The sequence below is a fragment of the Neomonachus schauinslandi genome, chromosome 13, assembly GCF_002201575.2.
Source record: "Neomonachus schauinslandi chromosome 13, ASM220157v2, whole genome shotgun sequence".
Lineage (NCBI taxonomy): Eukaryota > Metazoa > Chordata > Mammalia > Carnivora > Phocidae > Neomonachus > Neomonachus schauinslandi.
Window position 1 is genome coordinate 11,964,436 of NC_058415.1, and position 23,146 is coordinate 11,987,581.

At 41.8% G+C, this 23,146-nt stretch overlaps 1 protein-coding gene across 1 annotated transcript in view; it reads left to right on the plus strand.

Moving 5' to 3' along the window:
- The window catches only part of FAM189A2 (family with sequence similarity 189 member A2), a 59,356-nt gene that overhangs the window by 881 nt on the left and 35,329 nt on the right, over positions 1-23,146 (plus strand). Inside the window, exons 2-3 of the mRNA XM_021694386.2 lie at positions 9-238; positions 9,948-10,004. Of these exons, the coding sequence (XP_021550061.2) occupies positions 9-238; positions 9,948-10,004 (287 nt within the window). The remainder of the gene's footprint in view (positions 1-8; positions 239-9,947; positions 10,005-23,146) is intronic.

Below are 23,146 nucleotides of genomic sequence, written 5' to 3' on the forward strand. Positions count from 1 at the left end.
CGGCCCAGAACGGACACGAGTTCTTCACCTGGGGGGAGCTGCTCAGCCCCAGCGCCCCGAACCCCGGGGCCACGCCGCCGCCCCGGGCTCGGCGCTGCTGCCCGCTCGTCCGCTGCTGTCGCTCGGGCTGCTGCAGCTGATCCTGGGCTGCTGCATGGTGGCGCTGAGCTTCGGGGCGCTGTCGCTGAGCAGCTCCCCCCAGGTGAAGAACTCGTGTCCGTTCTGGGCCGGCTCCTCGGTGAGTGCCGCGCGCGCCCGGCTCGCCTGGACACGGCCCTTCGGGGGAGCAGGGGCCTCTGGCCGGTCTCCTCCACGGCCCCGGCATTGCGCCCCCCTCCCCCACCCCCAGGGCCGAGGTTGGGGAGCACAGCCCCTAAAGCCAATTGAAGTTTTTGGAGGCGTTGGGGCTGGGCGGGGGGTGGGGGGGGGAGAGAGAGAGTAGTATTTAGGGGTGAATTGGGTTGCACCTGGACAGTATCTGTTCCTTGCAGGCTAAAGGATTTTGTTGTTCCTGTCAAGTTAGTAGAATAATATAGATTTCCAGGTCTGGGAGATTGGAAGAATGGGGGTGGATGGTAGGAAAGTAGGAGAAAAATGATTCAACTTCGGGCCTTTGAGTATTTACTTCTCCAAAAACGTCTGCGCGGGGAGGGTGAGCATTTGATCTGTTTTGTCCACTGAGGTATCCACAGTGCCTGGCACATAGTAGGTGTATTTGTGGGGTGATTGAAGTGGCAACTGGACTGGGGCACGCCATTTATTGTATTCCACTTTAAGGCACACGGAAATGTGAAATGTACCAGGTAGGATGGCTCCACTCTATCCGGGGACAAGTTCAGGAGGTAATGACAGGGTGTGTAAAAACCGCGCCTGTACCTGGGCATTAAAGGAAGGCCCTAAACTCCCACTTGATTGTTGGAGCCGGGCAGGCTGCTGTGCAGAACTTCATTCTCAAGAACCCAAAGTTTCATTACGTATGAGCTCTCCAGAGCCTCCGGAGCAGCGGGCAGCTAAGCTGAGATGTCTACCCCCTGCAGCGACCTGGCCCTGCTTCCTCCAATGGGGAAGGTTGGCTGGGGCACAAGGTGCCCAGCCTCTGGGGAAGGCTGCCTCCTAAATGTCCTAAATGCCTCCTAAAATGTCCTAGCATCTAAGGCATCCAACCTCTTGAGCTTTGCTGGGGGCTGAGAGACTTGGAAATAGGTGTTTGTGGAATGATTGTGGAAGATGGGTATTTGAAAGTAAAGGACCTTTTTATGAAGTAACTAAATCTGAAAGTTTGAGTAAGATCCGTAATGAATGTATGTGCCGGTAAACATAAAATTGTCCTTTTGCAGGTCCACGCATACCCAGATTCAAGACCAAATTTTAAGCATATAGGGAGAACTAATTGAACTCAAAGTAATTGTTTGAATAAAAGCATCAAGAACATTAAGTACTGTGAGCCCGGCCTGACATTTTATACTTAAATTGATGCCAGTTTGCTCTCCTTTTGAAATACTTTGATGCTGGGTGGTCTGACTGTGGAACAGCCCGTGCTGGGGAGTTCATGCTCTGTTCATCATGTTCGAGGAATCCCACCCTCCTGGCCCTGCCACTGGGCTCTCCGCAGGGATTAGATTCGTTATGCTCCCTAGTCCACTCGTCAGACTAAATTCAGCCAAATGGTGGATGCATTTCATTTCTCTAAATACCATGGGCCAGAAGTGAATCTTGCATACATTTGTAGGGATTTCCCTTTTATAAAATCACAATCTCTTGTCCTCTCAAAGAGAGCTCGTTTAGGATGATTTAAATCTATTTTTTTTTCCTCTTCTGAAATCAAAACCCCAAATCAGTGTACTACTGTGAATTATTTCAGAGGTGAATACACTTCGATGTCAGTCAAGCCACAGTTGGATTTGATGAAGTATATATAGCTTAAAAAAAAAAAAGGGCCATCAGCCAGAAGATGAAGGCTGTTCCTGGACCTGCTGGCTGGGCGTGTCCTTGTTTTCTAGGACCCAGCAAAACAGAGCAGGGAAAGAATCAGTGACTTGGAACTAAATTCTCTTCAGTCAGGTTGTTTTCCACACCCCACCCCTCAGCTCTATATACGAACCTGCAGTTGTTTATTATGCTTATTTTTTTGTGGCCCTTTTCTGAGGTTGACCACAGAATTTACAAAGTGACCATAGAACCAACAGAAACTGCGTGTCCAGAATGACTGGGTAGTATTTGAGGATGACATTAGGCACCATGACCGTGGTGTTTTAGGAAAAAAGTTTCACCAGTAGCATATGCCTTTTGAATTCATGTGCACGGGAGAGGCTTTTTGTTTGTTTGTTTGTTTCTTTTATGGGAAATTTTAAATTTACTCAAACGTTGTTCAGTGAACCCTCCTATACGTCTCCCCAAGCTCCAATAATTGTTTAATCTCTGCCTCTTCCCAGCTTTGCTGCTGGCTCTGTGTGTTCTGATAGTATCAGAAGGATGAGTGTTTTAAGCAGGGTAGGAATGAGTCCACCATGCTCCCTAGGCCATTTGTCAGGTTAACTTCCCACATTATTTTGAAGCAAATCTCAGACATCACACCATTTCATCTGTAAATAGTTCAATATGTGTGTCATTTTTAAAAGAAAATCTAAACAGAAAGAAAAAATAAACAGAATAGAGAGACAGCATAGAAGTGACAGGGCAGGTCTTAAGAAACCACCCCCCTTCACTTTTCACGTTATTATGAAAATTTTAAATCTCAGCAAATGTAGAAAGAGTAGTATAATGAACCCCTATTTACCCATCATCCAGCTTCAGTAGTTAATCAACACATGGCCACTGCTCACCCACGCCCACTCTTCCTACTGGATAATTTTAAGGCAACTCCCTGGTATCATAATTTCAGCCATGAAATATTTCAGTATGGCTTTCTAAAAGAAAGCAGCTTAATAGACAAAGAAAGGGCTTAAGAGCACATTGTAATGTACTAATATAAAGATACCTAAACTAAGGTTTTTATGAAAAAAGCTTAAAAATTATGACTTGAGGACGGCAGGGTTTTTTTTTAATAACAGCTTTATTGAGATATAATTCACATTCCATACAATTCACCTATTTAAGGCATGCAATTCAATGATTTTTGGTGAATTCATGGAGATGCACAACCATTGCTACAAACAATTTTAGAAAATTGTCATCACCCCAAAAAGAAACCCTGTATTCATTAGCAGTCACCCCCCATTTTCCCCTTGACCCTTTTATCCCTAGGCAACCACTGATGAATCTACTTTCTGGGTCTATGGATTATTCAGGACATTTCATATAGATGGAATCATCCAATATGTGGTCCTTTGTGACTGGCTCCTTTCACTTAGCATAATGTTTTCAAGGTTCACTCAGATTATGGCATGTGATTATGGTATACTTCATTCCTTCATTCCCGAATGAGATTCCACCGTATGGACATACGATGTTTTATTTATCGCTCAGAAGTTTCGTTGGCATATGAAACTAGGTAGTTGAGCCGTAGTGCCCGTTTGTCTAAGGTTACTTTGGACTCACGTAGGAACACAGTGGTAGGATATCTTCATCTCCCAAGCTCTGAATGACCATGATGTGCCTTAGTCTGCTCTAGCAATTAAATTGGCAAATCTTCTTTCAGCTTCGGTAAAAAATTTGCTTTTGTATTTGATACAAAATTAAATTCAAGGGACAGATATATTCATTAAAAAGACTATTTTATTAACACAGTATAAAAATCAAGAACGTTTTCCCATATATACCTCTGTAAGTGTTCTCACATTGAGCCTGAGATTTGGAACCTTCCTTCACTTGTCTGGACCTTGAAGGTATTTTATCTATTTTACTATGTATTTAAGAATTAACAAGTCCTATAAAGAGTCTTTTTCCATACTTTACATTCATACTGTCAGCAATTTGAAGGGAGTGTTTTTAACGTACTCATTGTTTTTGAGCATTCTGTAATCATTTATTTTCTTCCTGATATTGGTTAATGGCTCAGTCTACTATTATTCCTGAAAGGCATGAAGCTAAGAGATTAGCCACTTTTAAAAGCATCCTGAAGTTTGACCCCGGGTGGGTGTCAGGAGGAGAATCTCCAAGACCATGTTCAGGACATGCTGTCCTGGTTTTTTATTTGGGGGCACATTTAGTTACTACCACACTGCACTGGATTAATGAAAGAGTAGAGGATTGCATTGGTTTGTGTCTCCTCCTTCAAAAAACAAAATTCCTTATTCTGATGACATATACTTGGAAGATATTTCAGGCAAATGGTAGAGAATTGGTTTTTATTAATTTTTGCTCTTCTCTGGGAGCCTTAACATCCTTAATATTATCTGCATACATCTCTGCTTTGAGTCACTGACCTAAACTCATGGTCCCCCCTCCCTTGAGTCTGTAATTCTTTGTCAAGATTCCAGTTCCTTATAAAGAGACAGACATTGGTGAACCTTAAGATAAACGTTTTTTTAAAAAATTGCAGTGATGAAATATAAAAAAGAATGAATGGTTCAAAGGAGAAACTAACTAAAAAATTCTGAAGTCTCTACCAGTTAAACAACAGTAAATAAATTTTTTCTATCATGATCACCAAATACTACTTTAATATGGGCTATTTTAAATATAATTTCTGTGATGATTTTATATTGATTTTCTTTGGTCCTTTATTTTACATGGCAGCAAAGTGACACTGATAAATTCTTGAGTAAGTCATTGAGCCTGTCAGCCTCATTTACCCATCTGTGAAATGGGTGCGATGATTCTTGCGTCAGAACTGACTTTGTGAGGGTGTAATTAGAGAACATATAGAAGAACTTGCTGCCAGGCCCTAGTACCACGCCTGGCATATAGTAGAACTTCTATCAGTGTTTTTTAAACATCAAGGCAATATTTAATCCAAGTATGAAAAGGCCAATTTTTTCTGGGACATTCTAGTAACCATCATGTATACATTAGAAATATCCAGGTGCCCACTCCCTCAGTCTTTTTAATGAATCATGCTAGACAGAGAGGGAAGCATAATACACACCAACACACATGCACACACACATTTTTTTTTTAAATTTTTTATTTATTTGCGAGAGAGAGAATGAGAGACAGAGAGCATGAGAGGGAGGAGGGTCAGAGGGAGAAGCAGACTCCCTGCCGAGCAGGGGGCCCGAAGCGGGTCTCAATCCCGGGACTCCAGGATCATGACCTGAGCCGAAGGCAGTCGCTTAACCAACTGAGCCACCCAGGCGCCCGCACACACATGTTTTTTAAAATTGCCACTGTAAAATCTATAAGGCAAGATAGATTGTTGAGAAGTTTGACTATTGTGTGCTTAATTCATAAGGTAAACATGGTACATTTACAGCTTGGCTCTTTTTATCTCTATATTCAGATACAGCAGCTTTTGGCAAACAGTCCAGAACATTTTTGCCCTAATACATGTTTATGGATAGCAGAGGAAAAATAGGGCAGTAAAATAATAAGCTTTTGATCTTAATGATTTGATTTTTAAGTTGGGAAATTAAGGCACATTAACCATGTATGGTGGGTAACAATGATTCTTGTGTGAGTTATCTTGGAATCCTTCTTTGCAATATCATGGAAAAAAGAAAGGTCTCTGCTTTTTCCTGTAAGCTACAAGGAATGGGTTACAAGTGAGTGAAACCAAAATTATAATAAATCTCATTATAATGATATAGAGATAACTTAGTGTTAGAAATAGGTGCTAGCCTGCTCATTCAGGGCAAGTTTCATCTTGCACTGGGTGGAAAGAATGCTGATGAAGTTGCTTTTTGCTGTTGGTATACTCTTTTAGGAAGCACAAGAGTGAAAAATATATTTAGGCTGAAGTAGTCATCCCAGCAGGTTCATCCCCTATTTCTGATTTCATTCATTCAATTATTCACCGTTCATTCATTCATTTGTTGACTCTGGCCATAACTAACTGAGTGACTCTAGGAGCCTTGAATACTCACAGATCCAGTGGTAATCCAGTGGGATTACCAGTGAGTGTAAAATACAATCAAACAAGTAATAGCATTGTGGTGTAATGGATACTATGGAGAGCCAGTGTAAAGGGACCTTCTTGTCCCTTCTGATGGAGCTCCAGCTACTGTTGCCACCGAGGGAGATGGAGGTATTGAATGCTCCGCCTCCTTCTCTCCTTTCTCTGACCCTTCTTGCCGTTTATGAATTCCCCCCAAGCCCCAGATGAAATGTGAGCATCTATTTCCTAAGTCATGAGCTCTTAAAAATTCATCCCCAGCTGCAGCTCTTCTGTTCCACATTCCAGAGGATTCTAACTATTCAGTCTCTGCCTCACCTCTCATAGGGTTCCATAAATGTTGTAGGGTTTAGTTGGGCTTGAGGAATGGAGAAATTGAGTAGAAGTAGGTATATGCCTTTGTTGCCAGTTTTAGAACTGAGGTGGATGTAACTACAACTCCCACCTGCAACTGGAATCTAATTTCTTAAAGCATCCCTGTAAAGAAGGGTGATTTACAAAAATCCTGTTGGGATTTAATGTGAGTGTGTCTGAGTTTATAAAACAACTCAAATGGAAATTTATTTATTACCTTTAAATATTTTGCCTTATAATCCATGAACATGGTATATGTTGATTTGAGTCTTCATTTAATACTGCTTAATAAGGTTTATATTTTAATAAGGTTAATAAGGTTTATATTTCTTCCTACTGGGTCTTAAGTATCTTTAAGTTCATATGTATTTTGAGATTATTGATATTATTTGTCAAATACATTTTGTACATATTTTTTAAATTATGTTTTAAGTTATGCAAAATCTCCTCTCAAAAAACAATAAAGATAGCTTAGTCCCTTTATCCCAGAGACCCTTGATTTTAAATGACAATTGTATCTGTCATGATCTGTTAAATATATGAATATATATATATATATATATTTACCCCTCTCACCTTAGCAACCCTATTCCTGGGATTCTGTCCAACAGAAATAAAAAGCACTTGTTTTTAGGCATTATTTGGCCATGGATGGTTACCATAGCATTGATTATGAGGGCAAAAAACTGGAAATAGAGTGACTATCAATGAACATGAAAATGACTGAATGCATTGGGTAAACCGTACGGAGGAATATTATGTAGCCATTAAACTGAAGTGAATGAGAGCCATTCCAGTGGACATGAAGAGATTCCCTTGAGGTATTTATTGAGAAAGAAAAAGAAGAGGAGGAAAGTATCTTTTATGACCTATTTTTTATAAAAGTTTTCCTCTGTGCATGTGTATATGTACAAATGAACATATTTGTCTAGTAATAAGAATTTAAGGAAAAATATGTATATGTGTAAAATATGTAAACACACCAAATTGTTAATGTGGGTGAGGGTGGGATGATGTGGCTGGTGGGGGAGGTAGAAAGTGTAGATGAGGTCTCTCGCTACTTTTATGGGCATTTATGGGCTGGGCTGGGCACCTCGTTTTAACGATAATATTGTTTTGGTGGGAAAAATGTGTTCCAAAAAGCTGAACCACAGGGTTCTGTATTAAGGGAGACAGGTGGTCTAAATATCAAACACTAACTGGTAATTCACATCATATTTATATTTTAGTGAATTGGGCAGTTTGTGTTTCCCTCAAGGGCAGTCAAATGTTTCAGTTATGTTTTTCCAAAAGTAGTTGCATTTCCTCAGCTAAGTCTAGTAAGCAGCAGGGCGGGCAGGCAGGGAGCACACACCCATGTGGGCACACACACATACACACGTACACACACATGCGAGCGTCCATGCCCAACGCACAGCCTGCAGGTGGAGCCAGCGCTGGATTGCAGGGAATCCGGAGGAATCCGTATCATCACAGCAGGGTAAACTTTTGAGTTAGAAGAGACCCAGAGATGGTTTCCTCCACTTACCACATCTCTAAGGAAACGAGAGTGAGGACCAGAACAGTGATCTGACTTGGCCAAGGTTGCGTAGTTATTTAGAAGCCAGGTGGGGAACCTGGACCCCAAGGTCTCATGGATTTCACGTTCCAATTTGTAAAGTAGATGCGGCCACGTGCAGACACATGCCTTGCGTATCTCCAGGCGGAAATCATTCAGAATGAAGAAAGAGCCTCTTGAATTTAAGATGATTGCAAGGATCTAGTGCCTGGTGGGCAGGCAGCTGATAGTCTGTTTAAACATACATGGGATACAGGGATCTGCTGCCTATCTGCCCATATGTGCTTTCTGGTCCTTGATATAGGTGGGTAGACATGTCCTCTGCTGGTTTGACATTGTGGCATGATTTACTCTCAGCCAGTAAAGGGAGAACAGAGGGCATAGTAGCAGGCCTATGAGTTTGGAATCTAAAGTAACACTAAAATCCCTATTGATTTGTAGTTGATAAACACTAATTGTGAACTGTACATTTGAGGGATTTTGGTAAAAAGTGCACATAAAGGAAAACCCTCATAACAGCATTGAGCAGATGTATGCACACTGTTCCACAAAGGAAAATGAGCTCCAGTGACATGACAATGTCCCTGAGCTGAAGAAGCACTTGGATTGTTCTTTCCCAACGGCTTAGTGAACTGGGTTATCCAGAGGGCTGATGGTGATTTCCAGTTTACATTTTGGCCAAATGCTGATTCTTCTTTACCAAGGATTTTATTTTTTTTTTTTAAAGATTTATTTATTTATTTATTTATTTGAGACAGAGAGAATGAGATACAGAGAGCATGAGAGGGAGGAGGGTCAGAGGGAGAAGCAGACTCCCCGCCGAGCAGGGAGCCCGATGCGGGACTCGATCCCGGGACTCCAGGATCATGACCTGAGCCGAAGGCAGTCGCTTAACCAACTGAGCCACCCAGGCGCCCCTTTACCAAGGATTTTAGATTGTTGTTTATCGAAGTGTCATTTTGCAACGTGAGACTTTTTTCACTGTAATCCCTCCCTTCTTTGTGGAATAAAGGCTCAGGAACATTATTGGTTGCCAGTCATGTGACAGGCGCCAGGTTGGGACCCGAAGATTGGGAGACAAGGTAGGAGTTCACAGTCGGTGGGCAAGGCAGAGTTGCACCTCTCAAGTTATTAGGACGGAGAGCGTTTTGGCGGGAACATTGTGTAGAGGGCTTCCCAGAGTGTGCCAGGAGTGTGGGGTGGTGGGATCTGTGAAGGCTTCTCGGAGGAGGTGACTGCTAGTCAGGACCTTGCAGGATGCATAGTAGTTCTCAGGCAGCTATGAGGGGAGCTGGGAGAAGACACTGCAGTCAAGAGAAGCACAGAGTCCTGCAGCATCTGCCAACCTGATGGGGGACAGGTGGGGGGACGGGCAGGGGTCCATAGAAACCAGGCTTGAGAAGTGGGCAGAGGAGGATCCTGAGAGAACTTGTGTACCACTTCAGGGAGTTTACTTGTCCCACAAGGGATGGGTACCCACCTTACGAAGGGAGGGTTACAGCCACGCATATGTCATATGAGGCTGTCAACGGCAACAGGTTAGGTGCCCTGGGGCAGGGAGCTTGGATCAACAATACTGATTCCTTCACTAACTGGAAGGATAGGCTACTCTCTGTGTGTTCTTTTTTTTTTTTTTAAGATTTTATTTATTTATTTGAGAGAGAGAGCACGAACAGGGGGAGGGGCAGAGGGGCAATAGACTCCCCACTGAGTAGGGAGGCCGAAGTGGGGCTCGATCCCAGGACCCCGAGATCACGACCCCAGCCGAAGGCAGATGCTCAATGGACTGAGCTTCCCAGGCACCCCTCTTTGTGTGTTCTTAATTGACCTTAAGAAAAAACATACACAGTCAATAAAAAAGCTTTGGGGGCCTTGGGGAAAAGAGAGGCCAAAGTGGTCTACCAAGGCTCATGTAATATGAGCAGGAATATTAAAAGGCTTTGAAATTTCAGGGTTTTTTGGAAAAAAAATACTTAGGAGACTAGGGTTAGTTTATTGGAATTGGTCCCTCTCCTAGATTTATGATACTGTTTATCCTTCTAGGTGATACTCTCTGGAATCATAGGATTAACAACTTGGAAACGGCCTATGATACTCCTGGTATGTACTGATCTCATAAATTGTTACCCTTTGTAAAATGTGCTATGTGAGAAGTCAAGAAATACCGAAGCTTTCTTCTTCATTAAAAAAAGAAGCTCACAATGGATACTATTAGAAATCAGACGTTCTCATAATGGTAAAACGAGATGATAATTTTGTCAGTTTTCTGATTCATTTTAAACTTCTTATGTACCCAGCGTGTTTCTAGTTCCAGGATTAGATCTACTGTAAAGATGTAATTTTAAAAATCGGTTTGCTATGGACATTTTTAAATATACTAAAGCAGAGGGAATAATGTAATGAATTCCCTACACCCATCACCTGGCTTCAGCAACTACCAACTCAGCCACACTTGTTCAGCTAGACCCTCACCCATTCCTCTGCTCCCTGCATTCTTTTCCCTGAATATTCTTTTGAACTAAATCTTAGGTATTAAATCATGAATACATAATTTTTTTATTGTTATCATGCTTTGGTTGGACAACCTCAGACTTTCATAACTTAGGCTCTCTGTATTCTCTCTTTATCACACATCTATCATATTTTCATGGTAATAAAGACATATTGGTAACTTTATCCCTTTTTTTTTTTAGTTTTTGAGGTAAAATACACATAATTAGAAAGTTAACCCATTTTGAAGTTCACAATTCAATGACATTTAGTACACTCCCAATATTTGTTTTTTTGTTTTGATTTGCTATGTCCTTTTATTTGCTACTATAAAAAATAGACAATTGCCAATGGAATTGCCAACTTTCAAAGATGAAGTAGAAGGTCTGACAAATGTGACTTGAAGTACATATAATGAAAAAAATTTTTTTCTGTATAACGTCTCTTCTGATTTTTCTCCCATCCATTTTGAAATAGGGTTAAATAATTTTCTAAAACCATTTTGTGTATATACTTAAAAGAGTTCATCTTAAACAGACCACTGTTTGCTGGGTGGTGGGTAATAAATACAAAACTAGCTAAATTCTTAAATGCCCACAAGACAATTTAGGCAACATTTTAGAAGTCCATCATTTATGGCATTTGGTGAAACTCTGTTAATATTTCTGGCAGGAGTAAATTATTGGTGCAGCATTTTAATCTATGAGATAGCAGGGTAGGAGAAAATGAGGCTTCAGATGAGTTTTATGGCATGTGTTATGAGTGGCTGAGGTCTGTTTTGCAACAATTCTCTAGAAAAATGTTGGATGGTGTCCAATGTTTATACTAATATTTGGCTATAGGAGTCATTTTTGTCCTGATTTTTCATTGGGTCAATATTAAAATGCTCAGTAATACAAACCTCAGGTATTTAAATTAAAATCAGAAAATCCCTAAAGCTATTTATACTTTTAAGATTCCAAATGGTGAGAAGAATATGAGCGTGTGTTCTGGGTAGATGTTTAGAAGGTGGACCTTTTAACACATATATTTCTCTAACATTGTTTTCTTTTGGAAAGGTGCCTCATAGATTTATTATGTGAGCTCAAACAACTATAAATGAAAATGACCTTAATAGAGATGTATCTTTATTATTATGCCTTTAGATTTATTTCTCATCTTTGTTGATGAGTACAGGTACAACTTTGTCAAAGTTATAACCAGTTTGTATGTACCATGTTGTGCTCTGCTTTTTCTGCTTAATATTACATTAATTCCGTCCATATCAGTAAATATTACATTTCCATCTATAAGGAGTCCACATCCCTGCCTGAATGGCATTCTGTCACAGTTCTGTATTACCATCAGTTATAAGCCCGTTAGACACATGGGCTTCTATATTTCAACTGTTACAAATTCCGTATTTAGAAGTATTTAGAATCAAGAAGTATTTAGAATCAAGTAGAGATTGTTTTGAAATGTTAATTAACATTGACTTATAAAGAAGATAAATTAGTTGATAGGAATTATACAAGGACAAACTTCCTGGGTATATCAGTAGATCATTCGAGCCTTGGTCAACATCATAAGTGAAAAATCCTCAGTTCACGTGAATCTTAATAATATTCTGTTATGACTTGTGCCATATGCCTTTGTTATGTTAAAAAATAAAAAATAATCATGTGATGTTATGAAAGAAACTGGATATGCCAGTCAGATACTCCTAGTCTGAGTCCCAGCTCATCCCCTGGAGAGCTGTATAATGTACAAGCCACTTAACCTTCCTGAGTGTAGTTTTCTTTTCTGAACGGAGGGGATAATCTACTGACACCAAGGGGTAGGTCTGACTCCCCCTAACCCTCCCCATAATGGCTGCTTCACTTTTTCTTTGGCTTCCCCCAGACCCCTTCCTGAGTTTAGAGAATGTGCCTTTGGATGATTCTGGGTGGGAGGTCACATGCCATCAGAGAGCCAGGAGGCCCTATGGGTCTCTGTTCCTGCAGATGGGGACTTGGCTGGTGAGTTCCAGCCTTTCTTTTCTTCATGTCCTATACTCTACCCAGAGGGGCACCTTCTGACCGGGACACAGCCAGGCTGTCTTAACCAACTTGGGCCTTCTTCCCCTTGCTGTTTCCTTGGCTGGCTCCTTTTCTGGGCCTCAGCTCAGCAGTCGTTTCCTGAAGGAGACCTTCCCTGACCACCCGGTGATAGTGGCCCAGCATCCCTGCCTCTCAGCATGTCCCAGCACTGACTTTTGGCTTCACAGTCTGTAATTAGCCTGTGTGCTGTTTGTTTACTGCTTGCTTGTCTGTCTCCCCACCGTAGATAGTTGTATGAAGACAGGGGTCTTGTCCGTCTTCTTCACCCTGTGTCCCCAGGAACAGTGTGCTTGATACACATCTGTTGTTGACTGTGAAGTTGATTTGGCAGCCAACGAGAAATTTAGGTCCTAGGTTCTCGATGTTTCTTTTTTACTTCTGTCTTAAATTTCTCTCACTTGTTTTTGTCCTCTAGGGTGTTGTTTTCTTCCGCTTTTTACTTCGGGGTGGTTAGGGAGTATATGGGTGGTGGAGGTTGGGAGGAGGCAGGTTGGTCTTTCCAGGGCCCTTTGAGAGGCAAGCTGTCGTTATTTTGAGATGTTGGGTGCACAGTCATCTAGAACACTTGAATACTTCCTTTTGAAAACTTTATATTTGTGTTCCTTCTTTTGTGATTGTTTCAGTGATAACATTCGGTTTTATACTGGTGTGAACAAAGAAGCCTCATTCTGACCCAAATTCCTTCAAATTCAAGTTTTCATGGAAACTCAGAGTTGGAAGTGTTCATTTACCAGATCCTCTTCCTTATGCCGATTAAATACTCATGTGTCCAGAACAAAAATAATAATCTTGGAACATCATTTGTAAACATTTATAGCTATTTTTGACTATGACTAGGATCAAGCTAGGGCATGTGCACACACACATCATTTCAGGTTGTGTGTTTTCTATCAAAAACAAACATTTTTCATTTTTAAAGAATGTTCTTATTTCTTCAAGGTATGTCCTTTTTCATTCTAATAAAATGGTTTATAAGTTTTTAGAAATTACAGACTCTGCGCTGGGAGTGACCTCAAAGATTATCTTGTCTTGTCTTGGCACCTCAATTAAAAAGTGGAATAGTCTTAATAAGATGTTTTTCTTTGGTGGTCCATTTGGTAAGAATTCCCACCGTGAAAGCCTAGCCAGACTTTCGGCCTATAATTTTGGTTATGAAGAGGTCATTTGGACTATTTTTCTTGTCAGTTTGGAAGAGATGGGGTGAATATACCTTAAAGCTGATAAAGAGATCACTTTATTCTTTAACATCAAGAATGAAGGTATTTCCTCAGTGATGTTCTTGGGTCACATATGTGGTTTGTTCTCAACTGTGGGCCATGGGGATTTGCACCCTAGACTGAGAATAGAAGAGGTAAATGAACAGGATATTTAAAAAAATGATCCATCAGTTTCTTTTCTAACTTCCAAGATTATGGAATTTAGGGTAGAACTTCATTACCCAAAAAGAGACTAAAAATGGTTTCGGTAAGATATACAGACATTCTGTCCTCTCACCTAACTGTCCAAACAAGCTAGGCCAGCAAAGATGGTTCTGCTCCACAAAACCATTTGGGGATCCGGGGTCTTTCCATCTTATTGTGCCTTGAAGGGAGAGTCATGGATCACCCAGACACTGTCAAGAGATTGAGGAATTAGCCCACCAGATAGAAATACTTGTAGGTGGCTTAGCTGCAAGAGAGATGGTGGCCCTTTCATTTCTGAGGACAGGAAGACCAGGAGGGGTCAGAAGACCTGCGGGCAGTTTAGGGATCTGTACATTTATAAAATGAGCTCTGCCCCTCTGGCTTTGTGCATTCTGGTTCTTTCAAGTGTATTTCCTGGTTGTCAAAAATTTGGAACGAGCCTTGGTTTGAGAGTTCAAGAAACCTGCATTTTAATGCTGACACATTACCACTAGTTATCGGTGATCTTGGGGAAATCTCTTGGGTTCTGCATCTGTACAATGATGAACTTACATCAGAGCAATCTTTTAAGAGGCCTTTAGCTCTCATTGTGTAGGTTTCCAGAATCCTTGTTAGTTACCTGGCGGGTGTTTTAACTTTAGATGGATGTTTTCAACAGGCTATTATAAGCTCCCTGTGTATAAATACTATGATTATTTCACTCTTGGTTTTTTTAAGGTATAAAAATAGATGGCTGTTCTCCCTCTTCAGAATAATTAATAATACTCTATTGCACGCATATAATACTTAAGAGTTTATATCTTTAGTCATGTGGTTTATATGGCAGGTGTTTTTCCTGTTTTATAGATAAGGGACCAGTGGCTCAGGAGTAAACCAGCTTGTCCAGTTCATAAACACATCAACTATTATTAGAAAGAACCGGGGACGTTGACTCCCAGTCCAGTGCTCCTTTCCTGGTACCATTCCTCCACCTCCCCCATTAGCAAATTCCTAGGTACTTCTCTGTGCCCAACAACATGTGTGTGTGTGTGTGTGTGTGCAATTTAAGTTAATTGTTTTCTTATTTGTGACTGTCCAATTCTTTTTCAACTTTTAAAGTGGCAAGTTTAAGGGTATGTGCTATGGTGAGCGCTGTGAATTGTGTGGGACTGTTGAATCGCAGACCTGCACTTCTGAAACAAATAATACATTATATGTTAAAAAAAAAAAAAAAAAGAAGATAGCAGGAGGGGAAGAATGAAGAGAGGGAAATTGGAGGGGGAGACGAACCAGGAGACTACAGACTCTGAGAAACAAACGGAGGGTTCTAGAGGGGAGGGGGGTGGGGGGATGGGTTAGCCTGGTGATGGATATTAAAGAGGGCACGTTGTGCATGGAGCACTGGGTGTTATACGCAAATAATGAATCACAGAACACTACATCAAAAACTAATGATGTACTGTATGGTGATTAACATAACATAATAATAATAAAAAAAATAAAAGTGGCAAGTTTATCCTTGATGGAAAAGGGCAAGTGGCAGAAATGAACAAGGCAACAGGAGGGTCAGCTTTGAGTCTTAATCCTGCCACTTTGCATCAGTGAGCAGCCAAGGAAATTATCTGATCAGTTTCCTCATTTGTACAATGGGGATGCACCCATCTCTCAGGATTGTGGGCAGGGATGCATGTCGAAACTGTAAAATGGGGGTGCCCGGGTGGCTCAGTCGGTTGGACGTCCGCCTTCGACTCAGGTCATGATCTCAGGGATCTGGGATCGAGTCCCGCATCGGGCTCCCTGCTCAGCGGGAAGCCTGCTTCTCCATCTCCCACTCATCCTGCTTGTGTTCCCTCTCTCACTGTGTCTCTCTCTGTCAAATAAATAAATAAAATATTTTTTTAAAAAAGAAACTGTAAAATGTGAAATGGGATCTAAGGTCACGCGAGCACATTATGACTCATTTTTGTCATCCATTGAGAAGATCTTCGAGAGGAGATTTGGTCTCTCAGTTTGGTGTGTCATTGGGTAACCCCTAGCAGCAGAATATGTACTTAGGCATCATTAAAGCACCCTGGGCTTTAATGGTCACCCTGAGTGACCACAGTGAGCCTGGTCTGCTGACAACAGAACTTCCATGTCCCTTGTCCGATGACCGGCTCCCCCAAACCATGAATTGGGTAAGAAGCTGGCATCCTCAGGAACTGGAAGGACTTTGGGTAGCCCATCCCTGGGCAGAATCAAAGCCTGAGCAATTCTTTGCTTTGCAAACTGGCCTCAGCTAACTGGGTGTGCTCTCATTAGCAGCTTTAGTTTGTCAGCGGCAGGTAATTGTCAAAGCTTTGAGGTAACCTTCCTGCCAAGTCAATTATTAGAATGCAAGTGAGCCTCAGGCCCAATTCTGCTACTCATGCACACACTTATTAGCCAACAGACAAAACAATTGTTCATGTGCTCTGCTCTGTAAGCTTAAAAGGGTAGAGGGCTAAGATTTTTACTGAGCTTACAGAACAGTGTGAACAGTTCTTTACCTCTAGTTTTTGTTGCACCCATTTGTCTTGAAAACCATTGCTGATGGCCCGAAATTCTGCTGATGAAAATGTTTATTGGATCTCCCGCAGTAAGGGAGGACACCTCCTTGCCAGTAGTTCTCAGAAGGGGTGAATCACAGAGAGCATATTTATAGGGTTGGAGGACCCCTGCTGGGGGACTGTAAGGCGAGCTTTGTAAGATAAGGAACTGATAGGGTTTGGGCAAAAAGCTTATGACAGAATAGCTTTGGATTGGTGGGCGAATGGAGGGGAGGGAGGGCCTGGAAGCAAGATTTGATGAGTAAGCTGTTGGTTTTTATAAACTATTTTCGTTGGTTCACAGTCTTAAATTTGAGGAACAAATATTTCCTGGGGCAAGTAGCTAGGTTATCTTTGCTTGTTCTTAGTACTGTTTACTATGGGGTCAGAAAAGTATGGCCAGCCGCAGAACTGATTAACGTTGGGACAGGAAATTATGTTGGTTTTTGTCCTTACCACAAATTTCACGGAGTACCCATTTTTAACATCCATTGTGCTAATTAGACAAGCTAAGAGTTTCATCAATTGGATAACTCATTTCAACAATCCCTCTACTAATTTAACAAAGCCACTTGGTTGTTGCTGAGAGATGAAACCAAAGGAAGCTTCTGGAGTACGGCTGTCTCATAAATGCTGGTTGATTATCCTGGAATTTGGATCACTGACCGTCCTTAGGGTGTTGTGTGGACCAACTGATATGTACATAGTATTGCACATCTGTACTGAAGTATGTCAAAGTGCCTTGCAGACACACTGTGGTGGTAGGTGAGTGTCTGGGTTACGGAAGGGAGCCCTGCAACCAGCCCTGCGTCCGGGCTCTCTGGGCCCCACAGCCTAGGGGGATCCATTTCTGATATGCCCTGTGAGAGAACTGCAGGAACCATGAGTGATTTGGGGCAAGAGGGGAGACCATTTTGAATTGGCGAGCATCTTAAAATCGATACAGTCTTGTGGAAAGTTATAATGTGTACGGCATCTCTTGCATGTACGGCATCTCTTGCATGTATGTGTGCGTGTGTGTGTTTAAACCTGGGGGGTCTATACTTACGTGTATGTAGTCACTTGGAAAATTTCTGAAAGGATATACAGGAGGCTGTTTATAGTGGGCACTTCTGTTGAGTGTGTCGTGTGAGTGGGAAGGGGAAGGAGGGAGACTTGGACTTCCGACTTTATATCTGGAGAGGACATGCGTTGTGTTGTGGGACCAAGAGACTGCTTTGGTTTCCTTGTTTTGTTTGGGTTTGGTGGCCAGCCTCTGTGCATCAGAACTCTCTTTTGGGGTTTCGTTTATTGGCCTTTGTGTGAATCTCAGTGGGAGGCAGCGATGGAAGCTTCTGAGGCCAGATGCTAACACGTCTGGATGCCAGGATGTGAGCCTGCTGACCTCTACTCTGCCCAGGATTCTGAAGCTGGAGTCACTGATGCCAAACAGGCCAGGCAGCTTAGACCTCCTTAGGCAAAAGAAGCAACTGGTGTCCAAGGCTGGCCACCAAGGACCTGGCTTTCCTGGGGCATGACCCTGGTAGAGGTGCCAGCGCCCATCTTCCCTTGGCTCCTTCCCAGGTTTCTGAGCCTGGTTCCTGGGGATTCTGGCAGCTACCTGATAGCCCTGCAAGAAATTCCTTTTCTGTTTAAATAGCCTGAGGTGGTTTCCGTTGTTCATAACATAATCAAGAACTCTGCTGTAGGACCGTGATTTTTTTCTTCTATGAATGTTACTTCTATAACAATTTAAAAAATTCAAAAATAAATGAAAGGGATTCATCTTAAATATTTGTTCACTTATGGTAACTCAGGTGAAAAACAAGAAGTCCAGTGGGTGCTCAAATTAGATTAATTAGTGGTGAGTGCTTGGTGTTGGGTGTCAGGGCTGGGGTGGTGGCAGAATTGGGTTTTACTAGATGTAATTTCTTAATGAGGAAACCAAAGGGTGCCCTTGTGGAGTTCTTTAATGAAAAAAATAGCATAATTTATAAATGGACATTGTCTTTTAGCAGGTATCCTGCAAGTTGATGGAGACAAAAGAGTAGAGATTTGAGTCAAACCTGGATCTGAGCTGGGTCCTCTAATTGCATAATTTAGGGCATAATAAATAAATCACTTCTCTGAGACTGTCTTCTATTTATTTTATGTCTATATCCACAAAATATATTTATAAATGATATATATGCACATTATATATATCAAACACATATATGGCATATATGTTATATATATTTATCAAACCTATATATGTTATATGTATATATACACACACTATGTATAGATATACATGCCATATATATGACATAGTGTGTGTACATATATATGTGTGTATATATATACACCATATATATGACATACACCACACGTATTTTTATATATATGTGTGTATATATATATATATCAAACACACCACTGTGACATGGTGACATTTGATAATTTACTAAATGCCTTTTAAGAGGAAGAAAATCTTTTTTATTTAAGGAGCTCATTAGCAGCCTTATTCTTATTAAAAATAGTCATTAGACCTCTGTACATTTCTCCAAGCACACTCCCCAAATTAGCTATTTTATTTTATTTTATTTATTTATTTATTTTAAAGATTTTATTTATTTATTTGAGAGAGAGAGAATGAGAGAGAGCACATGAGAGGGAGGAGGGTCAGAGGGAGAAGCAGACTCCCCGCCGAGCAGGGAGCCCGATGCGGGACTCGATCCCGGGACTCCAGGATCATGACCTGAGCCGAAGGCAGTCGCCCAACCGACTGAGCCACCCAGGTGCCCCAAATTAGTTATTTTAAACTCTTTCTGATTTTAGTGCCCTGATGGTTGTCTCCATCCTACAGATGAGGGATTCATAACATTCTCTCCCATTTATCCTCTCTTGTTTTGTTTTTGAAATTATTTTTATTTCTCCTCTCGGTGACTTTATAATTTTAAATAATTTTTATAAACTTGTTTCTCAGTTCATCAACTTTGGATAGTATCTTTTGATTCTTTTTTTTTTTTTTTAAAGATTTTATTTATTTATTTGACAGAGAGAGACACAGCGAGAGAGGGAACACCAGCAGGGGGAGTGGGAGAGGGAGAAGCAGGCTTCCCGCGGAGAGGGGGCCCGATGCAGGGCTCGATCCCAGGACCCTGGGATCATGACCTGAGCCGAAGGCAGACGCCTAACGACTGAGCCACCCAGGCGCCCCTTGACTCTTTTTTTTTTTTTTTTTTATGTTATGTTAGTCACCATACATCATTAGTTTTTGATGTGGTGATCCACGATCCATTGTTTTCGTATAACACCCAGTGCTCCATGCACTACATGCCCTCTTTAATACCCATCACCGGGCTAACCCATCCCCCCACCCCCCTCCCCTCTAGAACCCTGTTTGTTTCTCAGAGGCCATAGTCTCTCATGGTTCATCTCTCTCTCTGATTCCCCCCCTTCAGTTTTCCCTTCCTTCTCCTAGTGTCCTCCATGCTATTCTTTATGTTCCACAAATAAGTGAAACCATATGATAATTGACTTTCTCTGCTTGACTTATTTCACTTAGCGTAATCTCCTCCAGTCTCATCCATGTTGATGTAAAAGTTGGGCATTCATCCTTTCTTCTTTATCCATTCATCTGTTGAAGAGCATCTCAGCTCTTTCCACAGTTTGGCTATTGTGGACATTGCTGCTATGAACATTGGGGTGCATATAGCCCTTCTTTTCACTACATCTGTGTCTTTGGGGTAAATACCCAGGAGTGCAATTGCTGGGTCATAGGGTAGCTCTATTTTTAAATTTTTGAGGCACCTCCACACTGTTTTCCAAAGTGGCTGTACCAACTTGCATTTCCACCAACTCCCTTGACTCTTTTTTATAAGACGAAGAAATTAGCCCTTAAATCTACTTTTTTCCTCCTCCTTCCTCCTTCTGATCGTAAAACCATTACTTTCATATTATCTGTGTTTTAACATTTACATCTTGCTTTTAAACTGTATTATACCATTCAAATTTTGTCCATAAATCGTTTCTAAAATAGTGAAAACCAACAATAGCATTTACAGTATTTTCACTATGTGAATGTGATTGTAATAGGATGTGAGAATTGGAGTCTTTATTTAAAAAAAAATTTTTTTTTTAAGATTTTATTTATTTGAGAGAGGGGAGAAGGGGCAGAGGGAGAAAGAGAGGGGTAAGCAGACTCCCCGCTGAGCAGGGAGCTTGACTCTGGGCTCTATCCTGGGGCTCGATCCCAGGACCTTGAGATGGTGCCCTGAGCCGAAGTCAGACGCTTAACTGACTGAACCCCCCCCAGGCGTCCTTGGATTCTTTGTTCTCAGGTTCACCTGGGGCTGCAATACTAGAAGCAGAGATGCCAACAGCTCCCACATTCCAGCGTTAGACTGTTGAAGCAGGACTTGTAAAGCTTCTGGGTGAAAACCAGTTCTGCAACCCTTAGCTGATCTCCGTCCCCCAGCCTATAAAAAGATTAGGGATTAAAGAGACAAATGGTTTGGAGAAAGTTACAGAATTGCTGTGGCATTTGGAGTCCAGCTCTGCGTGGGGGAGGGAATGAGTGCTTAACGATAAGCACTTGGAGAACCTGATATGCGCCTGTTGGTTGACTGGACTGGTGTCAGGCGCTTGCCTGGGGAATTTTAAAGGGCCGGTTGGAGTGCCTTGTGGCCTCAGAGTTAAAGACTACTGTTGGGAAGTCATTGTACTTTCCTAGACCCAGACCAAGCCGGGAGAGGCTGGGCCTGCACTGCCAGATGCTTAAGAGTAGAGAATGGTAGGCTCAACAGTCCTGTCTCAGAGGAACCAAGAAGACCATTCGGGAGAAAGTCCTCTGTAAACACTGGCTGAAAGCAGATGGGAGAGTCCCATGAACTGTCGCTGCCCTTATCTTCTTTACCCACATGGTCGGGTAAAGTGACAGAGCTGTGGCCGGCAGGCTTCAGGAGAAGTGGACCCAAAAGGGAGGGAAACAGAGAAGAGTGCAGTCATTCTCTTGCCTTTCCCCGACAGGCTGGCTCCTTCCCTACAATGATCCGTCGGATAAGAGGGAGAGAAGCTAAAAACGAAGTTCCAAGTTTTGACTGGGACCCAGGTCCCGACACGCTAATTACGGAAATGAGAATTTTTATAACTTAAAGTGACTGGAGGATTTTTTGCACCTGGTATTGACCAGAGAGGTCATGGGCACAGCCCCAAATTTCATCTAAGGGGTCAGGACGATGGCCCTGCAATGTGGGCTTGAACAACATTGAGGGAGAGAACAAAGTGGTTTTCTCTTGGCACCCATGAGTCCTGCTTACTCAAGGGATCAGCGACATTATTTTTGGTAGCAGCACCGTGAATGATTGAGTCTAGAGGCAGTGTAACCCTGTGTCCCTCAAAGGGGGGTAGTTTTGAGCAGCCATGTCAAATCTGTTATTCTTTCTTATTCTCTGTCATTTGCTTGGTACCGTCCCACATTTCAGTTTACTTCAGTTTTGGACCATGACTTTGACAGATAGGTTTATATTATTTCTGGAGTTTCTAAATGCCTCTTTTCTTTTTCTTCTGGCAAAAAAGGGATCTAATCTCGGAGATGATCTAGCTGCTGTGTCTTCTTCTTCTTCTTCTTTTTTTTTTTGTTTGTTTTATTTATTTATTCATGAGAGTCAGAGAGAGAGGGAGAAGCAGGCTCCCCGCCTAGCAGAGAGCCCGATGCGGGACTCGATCCCAGGAGCCCGGGATCATGACCTGAGCCAAAGGCAGACACTTAACCATCTGAGCCACCCAGGCGCCCCTTCTTCTTCTTCTTTTTAAAAACAGTTTTATTGAACTATATTTGACATACCATAACATTCTCCCATGTAAAATGTACAGTTCAGTAGTTGTTACATGTTCACAGATAGGCACAAACATCTTCACCATCAGTTGTAGGACATTTTCATCACCCCCCCCAAAAAACCCCAGTACCCATTAGAAGTCCCTCCCATTTCTGGGACATCTGGGTGGCTCAGTTGGTTAAGCCTCCGACTCTTTTTTTTTTTTTAAGATTTTATTTATTTGAGACAGAGAGAGAGTGCGTGTGTGAGAGAGCACGAGTGGGGTGAAGGGCAGAGGGAGAAGCAGACTCCCTGCTGAGCGGGGAGCCAGATGCCGGGATGATGACCTGAGCTGAAGACAGATGCTTAACCAACTGAGCCACCCAGGCGTCCCAAGCATCCGACTCTTAATTTCAGCTCAGGTTATGATCTGTGGGTCATGAGATCAAGCCCTGTGTCATGCTCCATGCTCAATGTGGAGTCTGCCTGAGATTCTCCCTGTACCTCTGCCCCTCCGCACCCAGCATCCTCATGCACAAGCGCACGCACTCTCTCTCAAAATAAATAAATAAATCTTAAAATAAAAAGGTCCCTCCCATTTCTTTGCAATACCCTCCAGCCCTAGAAAGCCACTAATGAACTGTCTGTCTCCATAAATTTGCCTATTCTGGGTATTTCAAATAAACGGAATCATATAATATGTGATCCTTTGTAACTGGTTTCTTTCAGTTAGTTTATTTTTTAGCACAGTATTTTTAAGGATCAACCATATTATAGCATGTATTAGTACCTTTTCTCCTTTTTATTGTTGGATACTATTCCACTGATGGATGTATTACATTTTATTTATCTATTCATCAGCTGATGATCATGGACACTTTTTATTTTTATTTATTTATTTTTTTTAAAGATTTTATTTATTTATTTGAGAGAGAGAGACAGAGA